The 14930-nt window shown below is 46.6% G+C and overlaps 7 protein-coding genes across 7 annotated transcripts; 3 read left to right on the forward strand and 4 right to left on the reverse strand.

The window, feature by feature from the left end:
* Positions 1–50: 50 nt before the first annotated feature.
* K441DRAFT_725071 (uncharacterized protein) lies at positions 51–1073 on the forward strand (the record flags this gene model as incomplete). Its single annotated transcript, XM_067654116.1, has 2 exons — positions 51–99; positions 372–1073. The coding sequence occupies 2 exons, from the start codon at positions 51–53 to the stop codon at positions 740–742; spliced, it is 420 nt and encodes a 139-aa protein (XP_067509239.1). The 3' UTR covers positions 743–1073.
* A 2242-nt stretch (positions 1074–3315) lies between these two features.
* On the reverse strand, positions 3316–3555 carry K441DRAFT_537507 (uncharacterized protein; the record flags this gene model as incomplete). The annotated part of the gene is made up of 1 exon (XM_067642484.1): positions 3316–3555. A coding segment is annotated over one exon (240 nt), but the record flags the coding sequence as incomplete, so codon positions are not given.
* A 2152-nt stretch (positions 3556–5707) lies between these two features.
* K441DRAFT_673270 (2-dehydropantoate 2-reductase) lies at positions 5708–7077 on the reverse strand (the record flags this gene model as incomplete). The annotated part of the gene is made up of 2 exons (XM_067650637.1): positions 5708–6705; positions 6999–7077. 2 exons carry the CDS (start codon positions 7075–7077, stop codon positions 5708–5710), a joined length of 1077 nt encoding a protein of 358 aa, XP_067509241.1.
* A 1194-nt stretch (positions 7078–8271) lies between these two features.
* On the forward strand, positions 8272–8681 carry K441DRAFT_651919 (uncharacterized protein). The gene has a single exon (XM_067647280.1). The coding sequence runs from the start codon at positions 8304–8306 to the stop codon at positions 8499–8501; it is 198 nt and encodes a 65-aa protein (XP_067509242.1). The 5' UTR covers positions 8272–8303; the 3' UTR covers positions 8502–8681.
* Positions 8682–9011: 330 nt separating this feature from the next.
* On the forward strand, positions 9012–9852 carry K441DRAFT_601649 (uncharacterized protein). Its single transcript, XM_067645234.1, has 3 exons — positions 9012–9150; positions 9224–9526; positions 9575–9852. Exons 2-3 carry the CDS (start codon positions 9263–9265, stop codon positions 9758–9760), a joined length of 450 nt encoding a protein of 149 aa, XP_067509243.1. The 5' UTR covers positions 9012–9150; positions 9224–9262; the 3' UTR covers positions 9761–9852.
* A 479-nt stretch (positions 9853–10331) lies between these two features.
* K441DRAFT_651923 (uncharacterized protein) lies at positions 10332–10611 on the reverse strand (the record flags this gene model as incomplete). The annotated part of the gene is made up of 1 exon (XM_067647281.1): positions 10332–10611. A coding segment is annotated over exon 1 (185 nt), but the record flags the coding sequence as incomplete, so codon positions are not given.
* Positions 10612–11219: 608 nt separating this feature from the next.
* On the reverse strand, positions 11220–12145 carry K441DRAFT_651924 (glycoside hydrolase family 5 protein). The gene is made up of 3 exons (XM_067647282.1): positions 11936–12145; positions 11611–11877; positions 11220–11563 (listed from the first exon to the last, which is right to left on the reverse strand). Exons 2-3 carry the CDS (start codon positions 11820–11822, stop codon positions 11308–11310), a joined length of 468 nt encoding a protein of 155 aa, XP_067509245.1. The 5' UTR covers positions 11823–11877; positions 11936–12145; the 3' UTR covers positions 11220–11307.
* Between the last annotated feature and the right edge of the window lie 2785 nt (positions 12146–14930).

The raw sequence follows: 14930 nt of genomic DNA on the forward strand, positions 1-14930 counted from the left end.
AGCCGAGCAGCCGCGGAAAATAATAAGCGCCCCTGCAAGATCCCAAAACCATGCTCTGTGTGACGGCAGTGCTAGGAAATATATGGTGGGTTGACGCAGGTCTGATAAGTTCGGTTTCATGCATCACGGCATCCTGGATATAATTTCAATGCTTCCACAGCGTATGGGTGTTTCCACAAATCGTAGCGCCTTTGTGAGCCAGGCGTCCAAGACCACGACATTCTGACATTCCAACATCCGCTCAGACGATGGATTGGCTAAAATCACTAGACACCCGCCCTTCATTTCACAAGACTCTCAATTTCGCTGGAGAGTAGCAATCTGCTGATTCAAGGATGATCAGCGCAAGCTTAATGACATACCACCCCTAGACAGAATTACTGATATTGGAACGAAAGACAATCTCGATGTTGTTGCTCTCTGCAAATTACTAGAGGACACGAAATCAAGCTCGCTACGTGACACTCCCTCACTGTTGGAATTCATCACGGTTTCTCGGAATGGTGCGATGATCGTCGCAAGGATAAACGGCGTCCGTACTGGAGATTCGACGAACACACCGCAAGTGCCGTTCCTATCACGAGACAACTGCCTACACACCAAGGTGCATATGTTAAGAGATGACAAGAAAACACTGGCAGCGTCAGTCAATGAGTCATTAAAAAACTTGGTCACAGTCTTCGCCACCACATACTACTATCGCAGCTTCAAATACCTCATCTACTCCTGGAAGGAACCTTGAGGCACGGCCGGTAAACCCTGCTCCAGTGAACTTATGGGTAAGGATGACGTGCAGGAGATGTTTACGACTTTCTTTTCCAGGCTGAGAAAGACCGAGACTAAGCTCGCGAAGTCCCCTTTTTACCTCTTCGTGCCTCAAATAAAATCTATGGTTTCACAACAAGGGCGGTGTCTGTATGGGCCGCTACAACATCTTGCAAATAAACGCTTCGACAGGGAAGCAAATCTTTGTCACGGTCAGAGCAGTAGCATCATCTTCACCGGAACCCATAACGGGTAAGCTCCCGCTCACACTGCAGAAAAGTTCCCTGCGTTGTCTGGTCTAGCCTAAGTATTGGGGTCGCAGTGGGCTTGAGACCATTGTCGCCGGACTACTAGCTGGAGCTACGGGCACCAGTCGAGGAGCGAAGTAAAATCCCAACGTATCGGGACGAGATGGGTCAGGTCACATGGCATTCGCCGATACAGCCTGTGCAGGCCCCGGTGTTCCCCGCTCTGGTGCGCGCCACACACCACATCTAATTTCGCTACGTTTGCAGCTAAATTAGTACAAGGGGGTACATGTGCGGATTGCTGGCGTCTAGGCACATCTGTATGGACAAAGTGAAGGTTCTCATACATACTATGCCAAGAGGCTAGCAATCCGCACATGTATCCCCCTTGTATGTAGAGCTAGCAAGAAGAGGTGTATGTGCTCCAGATCGTGGTGTATCAAACATACCGCTGCTGCCTCTATAGGTAGTCACTCTAGCCGCCGACTTATGCAGCGATTTTGAATGTCACCAATACAATCTTCCTTGTCGATCGCTTACCTACCTACTTTGACATAGAGCTTGAGTATGAGTACGGTGGTGAGTCTCTCACCCGTATATAGTTAAATCGACACGCAGTTTAAATATCCTCTATAGCCTATATACGAGAGCCCATATGTCGAACGAACTCGTGTGTAGATTGATCTATGGAGAAAAGAGACTATATATACATGGTGTAGTAGGCTAAGTCGGTGACCGAGTCGGTGATCGAGTCAAGCGGACAGGATCCGGGCAGTAACTTTACTGCCCGAATCTTTTGATCAGCGGCGGCCCAGCAGGCGGTAAGGGTAGCCAAGGCACTACTCGGGCACCTATTTTACTAGTAAAAGCCATGCAAATGCAATGTTTACCGATACTCCCCTACCCCCGCATACCCCGCAAGCTGCTGCACGACTAAACGAAAGTGCACGTACTTTTATCATCTATTTTTACTCTTTCTTGTGCTTTACGCGTTTTCCCCTACGCGTCTCTCTCTCTACGCGTCTCTCTCTATGCGTCTCCCTTTTTATATAAGAGAGGCACGGGGGAGACACGGGCAGAAGAGCCACGAGCAGAGCCACGAGCAGGGACATGAGTAGAGGACGAGCAGAGCCACGGGTAGGGCCGCGAGCAGAGTCACGAGCAGAGCCACGAGCAGAGCCGCGAGTAGAGCCGCGAGTAGAGCCACAAGTAGAGCCACAAGTAGAGCTACGAGCAGAGGTAGGTATAGAGGTGCGAGGCATAGAGGTAGAAAGGGGTGTCTAGAAAGGGAATGTTAAAGCTAGGCCTTAATTTACCCCTGCAGATCAACTACGCACTATTCATCTAGACCTACCCCCCTACCGACCCACTTTCCTATCTAGACTGCCCCCCTTACTTCTCTCTTTGCTTCTCTCTTTACTCCTCCCTCTACTCGTGGCTCTACTCATAGCTCTACTTGTGGCTCTACTCGTGGCTCTACCCGTGTCTCTACCCATATCTCTACCCGTGTCTCCTTGCGTCTCCTTATGCGTTTCTTACACGTCTTATAAGGGGTTAGGTAGAGAGGTGTAAAGACAGACGCAGATATAAAGACGTAAAGAAGCGGAGATATAAAGGCGTAGAGGCGTAGAGGCGCAGAGGTACCTCTAGGGGTAGACCCTGCTAAATTAAGCTACGACTCTAAAGAATAAGCTCTAAGCCACTAAGTTTGCACCGGCAGAATGAAACTTGGCAGAAGATTCGGGCAGTAAAGTTACTGCCAAGAGTTACTGCCCGGATCCTGTCCGCGAGTCAAGGGTAGGTAAGCAAATCCGATTCAGGTCGACACCATACGTGTCACACTAAGCTGCCCTATTTACTGCAGGTGAGTTCAATAAGATCCTAAACAATCCGGTAGCTGCTAAGGAGAATAATAATAAAGAAGTTTAACGCTTTTACTACCTATAGGATTACGGTGCGGTAAAAGCTCCTATATAGCCTCTATAACTCTTCTAGCTTATAAATACAGCTTTCCTCCCGTTGCTAAGTTAATCGCACACTTGAAGGCCTTAATATTTAAATCTTTAGTAAAGAGGGAGGAATCAGTTCTATAAAGTAAGGAAAGTGGCTAGCTAAGCCTTTTAATACTAAACCGTTTACTAGTTTAATTAACCAAACAAAATGAACAAGCTTAAAGCTTTAAAATATCCAATTAACCAAACCGAAGATATATGGTTTGGATTGTTTGTTTATTAGCAAGTCTGCTCTCTACAAGTGGAAAGAGAGGTGCGAAGTCACTACTGACATGCTTGCACTGTCCAAATCAGACACAAAGTCTAACACAATTCGCACCACCTCCCGCCGGATCACAACTATTCCTAGGAGCATCAACACATTTTTGGCCCTTGGGACAAGCTATTACCAGAAATCCACCGCACGACTTGTCGCTGACACAGATTCCAGGCCGATCACATGTCATACCGCAGTCAGTGCTGGAGGGGTCATCAATGCACACATACCTGGTTGGACATGTTGTTCCTCTTAAGCCACTGCAAGGCTTGTGCGTTGTTGTCGTAGGGAGGGAAGTCGAGGTTCAGTTTGGGATAGGATAAGGGGTCATTTTTGGCACCTTTCTTGCACCCAGAGGTGGGCACGACTTGGAACAGTTCATCAGCAAAACGCAGTCTGGAGGATATAAACCATGGAGAAATGGCTAACTTGGTATACCAGCTCCACACCACCGCATTTATCGAAACATTCCTTTTTGATGGCATTCGCGCAGTAGCAGGACTAGAATATAGGTTACTAGATAGCACATTTCATGAATGGCAGGAAAGCAAACCTCTGGCCAGATTTGAAGGCAACCCTTTGGTTCGCAAACGCATGCAGTGACATCCCTAGTAATAGCACCACCACAGGGCTATAGTACTCCGTCTAGGTTAGCTGATTCGGCTACTTAGAAGGTTGTTGCGAGAAGTGTGGTTATTGGGGAAAGGAGCAACACCAAATTAGGGCTTTCACTAACCGCAGGTGTTGGGCTAGCGCAGACGATACCCTGTGTCGAATATTGCTCCCAGCATGCTAGCGCTGCGGCGTTCTCGCACCTGCACTTCTGTATAGCTCGCTGCTTAGCTCCTAATATTGCCTTCGGCAAAGTATTTGTATGTCAACCGGTGCGGTATCAAGGTACTTACGGCGATGAATTCCAAAGGACAAATAGGGAGCGGGCAGGTACACGGCCTAATTAGTTGAGGTACTGCAAGGGATAATGATAGAAAAATGGTTAATGCGATAAGAGATGTCATTGCTTTCATTGTATAATAATCTGGCTTATTCCTACTTGTGAAGCATAAGGAAGGACAAAAGAAATATAGAGGGCGGTAAGGGCTTTATATGTGATCCTGGCCTAGAGAATTATACAAGAATAGGAGAGACATTTGTGGAGGAAAGAGCGCTCAACCTCGGCGGATAACATAATACAGTCGTGTTCCATTGAGCGAGGAGGCTATTGAGTGAGAAACTGTGGAGATAATTTATTGCGCTAAGAAGCATGGAAGAACAGCTCGCTCGTAAATTTGCGGAAGCAAAAAATTTGAAACTGAAGATTCTGAAAATAGCGCGGCCATTTTCTAGAAGTCGATAGGGGAGACTACGAAATCGTACGTAGGCGGGGCAGCCGAGAAATTTTGATCACTACGAGACGGAATCCGGGAATAGTGAGCGGTCGGAATTAAAAGAACATTTCTTGACCAACCTAGAATACATATTAGGCAACGCCTAGAAGTATGCCTAGGTGGTGATATTGCAGAGTCCGAATCCATCAAGGAATCATTATCCATGCATACGAGCAGAATCGCAATTGGTAGGGAAGCCGGCCCGTAAGAGCTAATGAGAGATGGAGCTGTGGCGTACGCCGTTTTGGAAGGATATCATCTTACTAAAATAACTTATTGACCTTATAGGCCATTAAGGGCGCAGAAGTACCTAGTAAGCCGACATTGGAGGTTTAGGGTTTGTTTGGTAACTTTTTTTGACCAGGTCAGATCGGCCAGGTGGATATCCACCAGGTCAGCTTTTTAATACCTGTGCGCCCGATATTAAGCGCTACTAGTAGGCGCCAAAGCAGGGGTGTATATCCACCTGATATTTGAGGCTTCATATTCGGAGGTCACGTGATGGCGATACTTGGTTAAAAATCATCAAAAATACGGTCAGGTTAATCGACCTGGACAGGCAGTTGAACAGTACCCTCCCCGTAGAAGTGGAGGTACTTGTCAAATTGGGCACAGTTCACCTGCCAGGTGGGTGATTTTTGCCAAAATCGCGCAGTCTATGCTACTCTTGGCCGTATAATCGCGGCTGACGCGAGGACTCCACCTGGCCAGATAGGGGCTCGATTTTTGGCTGCCAAGACCACCCACCTGCCTAAAATCCACCTGGGTTACCAAACGAACGACTCCTACCAGGTGGGTTTTTTGACCGCCCACCTGGCCAATTTGACCTGGCCAAAAAAAGTTACCAAACAAGCCCTTAGTGTCAGGAATTTATCCTAACAGCTGTGCCCATTGTGCGACTGACTACGTATTTTCCGAGACTTAAGACGCGGCTTGAACATATGAATTAAAAACCTCACCGTAAGAGAGGGAATGAAATGATGCCAGTAACGATGTTTCCCGCTTGGGTTGTAGCGTAGGGTATGCAGCTGAGACATGGTTTCATAATCTACTTTTTGATTTATCCGAGTCTCTATTTTCCTGTGCTCTCCGTAGCAGGGCGTACAAGCTCTGCAACCTTGGCATCTCGAAACCCCTCTCTCTAGCGATCCGAATCGGGTTGCCCAGTATAACCTCCAGCTCCATCCTCTTCCCTTGTTCCCAGTCTAGCGCCATGCTAGGCTTGCTCCCACTGGTATTCTTTTGTGTGCTCCTTAGTATTGCTTCGGCGGATGCGAATTCTCTTGGGAAGGGTTTGCCGAGAACTTTGGGGGCCGTTGTGAGGACCTCGTCCATAACACCTTTGAGATGTCTGTACAGCTCATCGTCTAATACCATAGCACCATTTGGAGTACCACCGGAGAGGACAGAGGAGGGGTTCATGGACGCGTTGATGGCGGTTTTATGCCACCGGACGAGTTGTAGCTTTGCATGATCGTAGGTACTGGCATCTTTAATGCCACCGGCCCGGAGAAGCCCAACGAATCTGTTGTTTTGTTCAACGGCTTTAGCATCAGTGAACAGCGTATGTCCGTTATCCAAGTGCGGTAGAAACGGGCCCACGTTGATACGAGTCCAGCGATTGTGCTTAATTACACCAGGGCTCGTCTGGGCTGCAGAGACGATGGTAACGGCGCTGCAGATGGTTTTGCCGGGAAATCGTTCGGCATATGGAGCTTCTACTCCAAGACCATTCTGCACCAGAACAATCGCAGTGCCGTCTCCCACCAGACCCTCTAGTATTTCTGAGTCGTCGCTCACGTCAGGCAGCGCCTTTGTGCTAATGACGATGTAATCCCACTGAATTTTGCTCTTGCGGGCCTCATCTGGATTGGCGAATGTTTGCGACGGGACGAACTTGTAATTGCCATATTGTGGAGAGGTGACCGAGAAGCCTTCAGCTTTTACGGCTGCATAGTTGGAGCGGCAGATGACGGATACCTGGGTGTCAGGCGCATAAGCAAGCCGAGAGGCATAGAAGGCGCCCACAGCCCCTGCGCCTACGATTAGAATGTCAATGGGCATTTCTTATCGAAAAGAGGGAATAATATGATAACCTTGGACGAGCTGCTGTCGGCATATGAGAAGAAGAGCCGACCGGGTAATTGTCGGGAGAATTACTCGCCACGTTCGCCAATCCCTGCAACCATTAGATTGATCCTACATTGTTCCGACCGAACGGTTCCAGATACTTTATCATCCCAGCCTCACTACCTGCTACTAATGCTACTAACTGCCGGGGAAAGTGAAATCACTCTGTCGGCAAGTAATATGATGTCCACCAGGGACATACCATCTAGATCTTCCGGGGACCCCGCGAAGTTGTGGGATACAGATCTCCTGCTAAGAGCCCGACTGCGCTCGGTAATCATTATCTCATCTACGTTGAAAATCTCTCAACTTCATTTTTGAGATATTTAATCGCGGTATATCTAGTCTCTTGGTACGGTAAATCATCTATGGTCATTGAAGCGTAGTATCAGCTGAACTAAACTTTTGTAATATCTAAAAGCCATCATTCAAGCTCTTCCATAGTCCAATAGTCCTTAGGGGACTGATATCTGCTCCAAGTTCATGGACCCGTCATCTCGAGCCAATATTTAGGATGCGGGGTTTTACCGGAATGTACACGAATTCATGCACATCTGACGTCTATCTTCTTACCTGTAGCGAGTGGTAAATCTTTCCAAAAGTAGCAGTGAAATTGAAGATAACCGGGAGCACGGTAATGCTTAATCGAACCGCTAAATAGTGAATGCGTCGAAATGTACGGTTCGGGCACTAGCCGCCGAGACCGGCACTGTCGGATAAAGACCTTCAACCTTATCGACTTTTATCTCCGCAGACCCAAACATCGCGAGTTATCACAATTATTAGACTTACTGTATCAACCGCCTACATGGTTCTAGACGATTTTCATTTAGAGTGCTTCATCCTCAAAAATGGCTGTTTTCCATTACTGAATCTCAAAGATTCTCCCATTTCCAAAAGCCTATTCTTGAGCCGAACCTAGAACAATCCTCCATGATAGACAGTGTTACTGGAATTATCATCCTCCACACACCTGTCCTTGCGATAGGGAGTTCAGTGATTGGCAGGACTCTCTCCACATTCCTAGCAAAGCACGGGATTAAAACTACATCACGGCCGAGAAACATGCTCCTATAGCCATACATTCTCGTGCAGCACTATTTCACCGTAAACAGCTATTAAATTACCAACGCCGTACTATTCTTCTTTTTACTGGAGGCGCTATTCATATTCAACATTAATACAGCTCAGTCAATAGAGATATATCGTGAGATAGGCCTTTACGAAGAGGTGAGAAAGGAATCGGCAGAGCTCTACGGTGAGAACGTTGGCATTGTGGATGTAGAATCATTAGCCAGAAAGTTCCTGCGACGTTGAATGGCTAATATAAATGAGACCCACTCCCGCCCCTTTGGAGCAGACAGTTGTGATAAATCGTGCTAACTACCACTAGGGCATTGAATCGCTTTCGCCGGCCGGCCGCCTATTCCTGGCCAAAAACATGTCCGAACCGATCCTCCGCCGAAAGGCCATTGCGGATTGTGCACATTTACAATTCTCTTCGGAAATGATATCCTTTCAGCAGGTCAAAGATGGTGTAACTGCACTGGTGCGGTCTATGGAAACGGGAGAGAAGACCCTAATCCGCGCGAAGTACATGGTTGCCTGTGACGGCAATAGGTCTCCCGTACGAGAGCACCTCGGAATCTCAGTTAAAAGGGCATGGTCTGCTATCACACTCGCTGACCATATATTTCAAAGCTAATGTATCAACATATATTCGCGGAAAGTACAATGGAGTGGTATACATCGATAATGAATTGGTCCAAGGTTCCATCCGCATCGACAAGAGTGGAAAGCAAGGTTTCCTAGTTGTCAACACAGCAGGCAAACAGGGTACAGAAGAGGGTAGGTTCCCTGTAGATGGTATCACGGTCGAAAGAGCTGCTGAGCTTCTCCGTGCTGCCTTCGGCGTCGACGTCGACTTCGAGATCGAGCTGATTGCCAAGTGGTGAACTGTTTGCGACTGCGCAGAATCCTTCAACGAAGGCCGGGTCCTTCTTGCGGGTGATGCGTGCATACAGTGATCCCTCCGGCGCGCGGGTCTATATTACTACTAAAACGTAGATAAATTAATTTAAGCGATATCGCGATCGATATAGTGGTATAAAAGCTTAATTTTGGCCTATTTAGAATATATGTAAGTTCGTTGTTAATAATATTATAAATTGGCTAAATATTACCTATATGTGGCTCGCTTCGTGGGTGGCTCGCTTCCCGGTCAACTACGTGATAGGTACCACAAGGGCGCATAGACATCACGTGACTATTCGTCAACTCCATGCGCCATCTGTGTGTTGTCTTGAACTCAAACCACCATCCGCATTCCTTCTGCTGTTCTTCTATTATTGCTGGTTTGTCTCCCCAATATCTATGTAGTCCCATCTTCCTCTTCCTTAGGGTTATAATACTGATTACTTACCCAAGGCTGCTCAGAAACGGCTTTGAGAGTATCTCTCTGCGAGGATGTGTTCAGAGGACTTCTTTTCAGGATTTAGAGGCTTTGAGCGTGACAATGAAGCTTCTTTGACGGACGAATTCAATAGACTGGCCATCTCTCGGAATTGGAAGGTCGAGGGAAAGAGATACCGTAAGAACCGCGCAAAATGTTTTGCTTCGGAGTTCGACCATTTGTATCAAACCGACGGTAGTAAGATTGCAGGATGGCAGAGGCTCTGTTTGGATGTTGGCATAGAACCTTGTCCGAGCACGATTACAGGGTGCAGAAAAGTGAGTGGAAGTGTTAGCTTAAGCGGTTTAGCATTAACATTCCTATAGGCACTGAAGACGGTTTGCGTGAACATATACGATTTGGTTGACGCTCGAGCTAGTGGTACGGAAGTGAAGTTATTCCCATCGAAGGCGGCATTGCGTGAATATTCTATTGACGAGAATAAGATCTTTCCCAGGAAGGCTGCAAAGAAGGACAGGTTTTTGCATGGTGTATTGATTCATATGTTTTGATGGTAGTTTACAATTTATGGGCCGCATCTCTGTAAAGCTAAGGGTAACTGCTCTACTTCATGCAATAACTTGCAACTATGCCGGGGTGTCATATCTAGTAAATTTCGAATTCGTTAGATCAAGTATCGCCTCAACTTACGTGACAAACGGCCTATGTAGATAAATCGGCTAAATAGGGTCTACACTCATCCAATTGGATAAAATACTAATATGTGTTACATTAACACGTTTGATATATATAGATTCAGAGTAGTTCTGCTTGAATTGGGACTGTAGAGACCAATGGAGCGGTTTGAGACAAGCTAATGAGCTGTAATCCTTACCAAATGTAGCAGGAGCCTTTGAGGGTTGTGGAGCTTGTTTCAACAACTATGAGGAAATACTGCAACATCGTTGTTTGGTGACTTTCGGAGAAGGGTGGTCAGGAAGTAAGTGCTCTTTTTTTGTTTATGGAGTATTGAAGAAATTGGAGGACATTTTAGATGTTATCGGATGATTCGGTTGAGCTCTTCTGTATAAAATGCCATTACCAGGGACACTCTTTTAACTTCACCGTTCATCTATTTCTTAGCAGGCGGCTTTTCTAAAATTGCTACGAGGGCTTTAGAAAGGAGATGCTTATCTGTGCCTCAATCACCTTGCTCTCGAGCAAAATCAAAATTTCCCAAATCCGGCCTGTCATTCGTCGGCCTCACAAAATCCCGTCCGATCTCCTCCACCACCGCATGTTCTTCCAGCGCCTTATTCAATTCTTCCCTTTGCACACATTCATCAAAACGAAAGCTCCGCGCGCACTCCTCGGGCTCCTCGGGGCTCATATCCTTGAATATACTAGCAAACTCGTCCTGCACGCAAGTACTCATATAGATTTGACTAATTATCCGCGTGATCTGGCGCTCTGTTGGCCAATTGGGTGGATACTGGTATTTCGATATTGAGCAAACATTGTCAATGTACTCGCATAGTGGGTAGATGACAGCCTCGACTTCTTTCGATGGATGACGACCCCACGCATCGAGCTGAAGGGCGCGCTTTCGGGCAAGCCAAGGTGCAATAGTGCGCATGTACTTGCTGTTAGGGTTTGTAAGAATTATGCCTTGAATACCGATATTGTTGTACAGCCAAATACTCTAATGGATTTTGTATTTGTTGTACAGACTGAGCCGCGCGCCAAGTACGTTATAGCAGGCAGCGTTGACTTCTTCGGCATTCTGGTCCAAGGATGGATTGGCGTATATACGTCCGAAATCGCCATTCTAGATGGGTTTCAATTTGTACCTGATTTCAGCCTTTTCGAGGAACTGGAGTTTTAGGAGTTTCTTTTGCTCTTCGGCGCCAGTGAAGGTTTCACCTTTGGGGAATCCGTAGGACTAGCTAATCAGTTAGTGACATGCTCGGGCAGTATGCATCATGGAGACTTGCAGTATAATCATGCAAAGCATAAACAAAGTTTGGTAACGCCTTGTTGAAAAACCTCCATTGCATTGCGAAGATGTTCCCATCGAGCCATAAGATGTGGTTTGGATCGACCTTCCGGAGAGCCGGCTCTAGTCTGTCATAAAATGCCGGAAGTCGCCAATGTTCAGGATCGCAAGGCTCATTGATTGAATTATATCCAGCCACCCAAGAATTATCCTTGTATCTAGTAGCAGTTTGCTCCTAGAGTCATATTGTACGACCTTGATGACCTTTATAGTCCCAGAAAGCCGCGTAATTAGTAATATTATCGGAATGCCAATCGGGGTTTTGTCCGCCTGGAACTGTGTGCATGTCGAGGATCGTATGAATCTTTTCTTTGGCGCACTAAGGATTATCAGAGAGATTACCTGGGGTGTAGGATTTGCATTCACACTAATTCAATCACTCGATCGAGATGCTTGAAGCCTCCTTCCTTGAGGACTCTTGGGTTCATGTCATCCTCGAAATGCCGGTAATTAAATGGTATGCGCAAGCAATTGAGCCCTTTACTTGCAAAGAACTTGGCATCTGCTTCAGTGAAGGAGTATTCAAGCCACTTATCAAAGAAGAACTCGTATTTCTCTTTGCCCAAAGTTCTTAACATGGCCGCTCGGTGCTACGATTCCATTCCCGGGTATCCAGTGATAACATTCTCCATGCTGTTAAAGAGTCAACATATGAAGTATCAACGCTCTCTATTATATAAGATATACTTACTTCATCCACCCTCCAAGACCAGCACTACGAAGGATGACCGGCTTTCCATCATCACCAACAATGAGCTTGCTTTCAACCTTGAGAATTCCTGAATCCATGCTTGATCTCTTCCAGCCCATTAAAAGAGGAATGAACTGAGCAAGAGTTCTCATACTCGCGAAAGAGAGCCATTCTTAAACATTTGAAGACGGGGCGTCTCCATTCTTGGTGGGGTTGAATTCTGCGGAGGTCAACATCCCACCTTCCAAGACCCGAGCTATTCGCCATTCAGGCTAAAACCCAGCTCGCCACCAATTGGTCGGCAACAGAGTCCTCGCCAAGACGGACGGCACGGGTAAACAACAAACCAAGATATAACTCCATGAATAGCTATTCTATGTTGTTATTATAGAAGGTATAAAGACCAAAATATTTTATACTTCTGAGGCTCTGTATCTTGACCCCTTGGATGTTATCTATTCTTCGTCGCAATCTTCGTCGCATGACAGTTCAGAGTGGTCCATCCAAGTCTTGTTTGGAATTTGCTTGGTGGAGTAGAAATTGGTATGTTGCTTGCTAACACTTAACCTTGTCTTACCAAACAGCGGTTTTCCAGTTCTCTTCAACCCACAGCCAAGGAAGGACTACGCGCATCAGCTATGACAATGTCATCTTCGCCAGAGCTCAAACAACTCTCCCACTCGTCCTCCTTTATTTTACCACCGTTTCCCTCTGTCATCTAGTTCTTAGGTGTATCTGCGTACCTTCCCTCTAAGCCCTCATCGGCGACCGGTATACTCAGTTCATCAGAATGCCGGTGATGATGATCGCCATTATCAAAGCGGCCCAGCTAACCATGGGCCGGCAACAACCTCAGGTCCGATATCCCACCTAATATCTAGAGGAACATTTGCGCTGGTATTAATGTTGACGATAGAAGTGGTGGTGGTGGCCTATAGTATGGGAACAACGTGGGTGGGTTCACGAATAGACTGGATGAAGTAGTTGGGCCGGTGTACTTTGCTATGTTGCATTTATTTGCAATTATGCCTGCTTGGATCGATGCGATGTAGGATACTAGCTTGCTCAGTGAGGGATAGGGCTCTGCGGTAGGATGAAATGTGCGGAAGAAAGATTAAGACATACAAAGGGAATATGAATTTAGGAATCGGTTCACAAAGGATTGCCTATTTGTTTGGGAGCCGATTGTTATGTTTATTAACACTTCCAGCCATAATGGACTAGTATAGTGGGGATTTTCGGGGAGGATTAGCGATCGGGTGACCGAATATGTCGAATAGTAATCACTACGCTCTTTACTTTACTGGGGACTAACTGCACGAGTTGTAGGACATCTGAATTGGCCTAGCATTTGTTGAGCAGAAATAATGTTGGTTAGACTCAGCGGAAAATGTTGGGTAATTCTTACCATACGGATGATCATGTCAACATTTCCAGGTTACATTCAAGAAAATCCTATAATTTCTGGCTTTCCGAGTATTTCTGAGTAGTCAACAGCAACTTGCAACTCCTACATTTTAACAGTAAGCATGGCTATCAAGAGGGTAGCTTGGCTCGGTGTTAGTCCTGCTCTCCTGTTCTTATCACGCTGGGATCCTAATCGTTCTGATTCACTGTCAGACCAGCAAACTCGGCCTCTCATTGCTTCAAACATTTTCTACTACCCAGTTCGATATCACGGTCTTGCTCCGCCGCCCGCTCTCTACATATCCCTCCTCCCCCCTTCCGTCCGCACTGCCTCTATTTGACTTGACTCAATATTCTACCCATGTCGGCGCGCTTAGTGGCCAAGACGCCGTTGCAATAGTCACTCAATTTGCGTCGGGCTCTGGTCTCGACAAGTTGCAGCTAGCATTAGTTGATGCTGCTATCGAAGCCAGTGTGAAGTTTTTCATACCCAGCGAGTGGGCACCGGACACAGCTGCCACCGGCGTGCTAATCGGAGCAATGACACTACCGCGAACCCCTGTCATCTCTATGAAGAGAGTCGTGCATAGCTATCTGATGGCCCGGGCCAGCGAGGGGAAGATCGCGTTCGCAACCATCCACCCTGGCGTGATCTTGGATATATGTATGTTGTTTTCCCATCTGTGTTCAAGGCTACTGGCCCGTTGACGGCTCAATTCTGGGAGAAAAATAAAAGGCAGAAGATATGATGATGACGTATACTATACCTAAAGGGATTGGTAGCATCGCTCTCAACTTTGACTTAGGACCATAGGGCTTTCTGATGGCGGATATCATCCGTTTAGCATGACTTCGCTGCAAATACTCTTGCGCAATCTTTGGCGCGCTATCGAACTACCCACACACGAAAAATCGGTTCCACTACATTGCGACGGCATTGCCACACTAGAATTCGTTACTATACTTGAGCAAAAAGGTCCTACTGGCAAAACTCAGTCCTAGACCAGAAAATCAATCGATATTGTCGCTTCCAACGCGGCTGCGATAGAGTGAATGAAGGGGCAATCGATGGGGCTTCGTGGGGTTTTGGCTGGGTTGAGGGCGGTGTTCTTTGGCGGATTGACAGTTTGGAAGAGGCTAGATAATCAGGACTTAGGTATCAACGATGAGAATTGAGTAGATGTGTGAGAGGAAATGGAGAGAATTGCAGTAGAAGCGTGGAAGAGAGCTAGCTGATCTGATTCTATTAATTTTTGCGATGGAGTAGAATTAGGTGTGTGATCAATGGCTTCACATAAATTCTGCTAGTATTATTGCTTAACGTTATAAATGGTTGGCTGGCAACCGTAAAGCTGGTCAAGGTAGGTTTTTGGAATTTACTGAGATCGATAATTATCTGAAAACTAGAGCATTAAACTTAGAAGCCCATCATCGGCAGCCTAAATTGCTGCGGGTAATTGCGCTATCAAACTTAGTAGTCTTTTGGAGTTTTTCACCGCACTGTGGGGTTAATTAGCCCCCGAAGCCATTGGCCGGAGAAGCAAATGTGGCAGATCCCCCACTCGATACTGCTAATGCAGCTGCGAGG

This window comes from Cenococcum geophilum (assembly GCF_001692895.1).
Source record: "Cenococcum geophilum 1.58 unplaced genomic scaffold K441scaffold_3, whole genome shotgun sequence".
Lineage (NCBI taxonomy): Eukaryota > Fungi > Ascomycota > Dothideomycetes > Gloniales > Gloniaceae > Cenococcum > Cenococcum geophilum.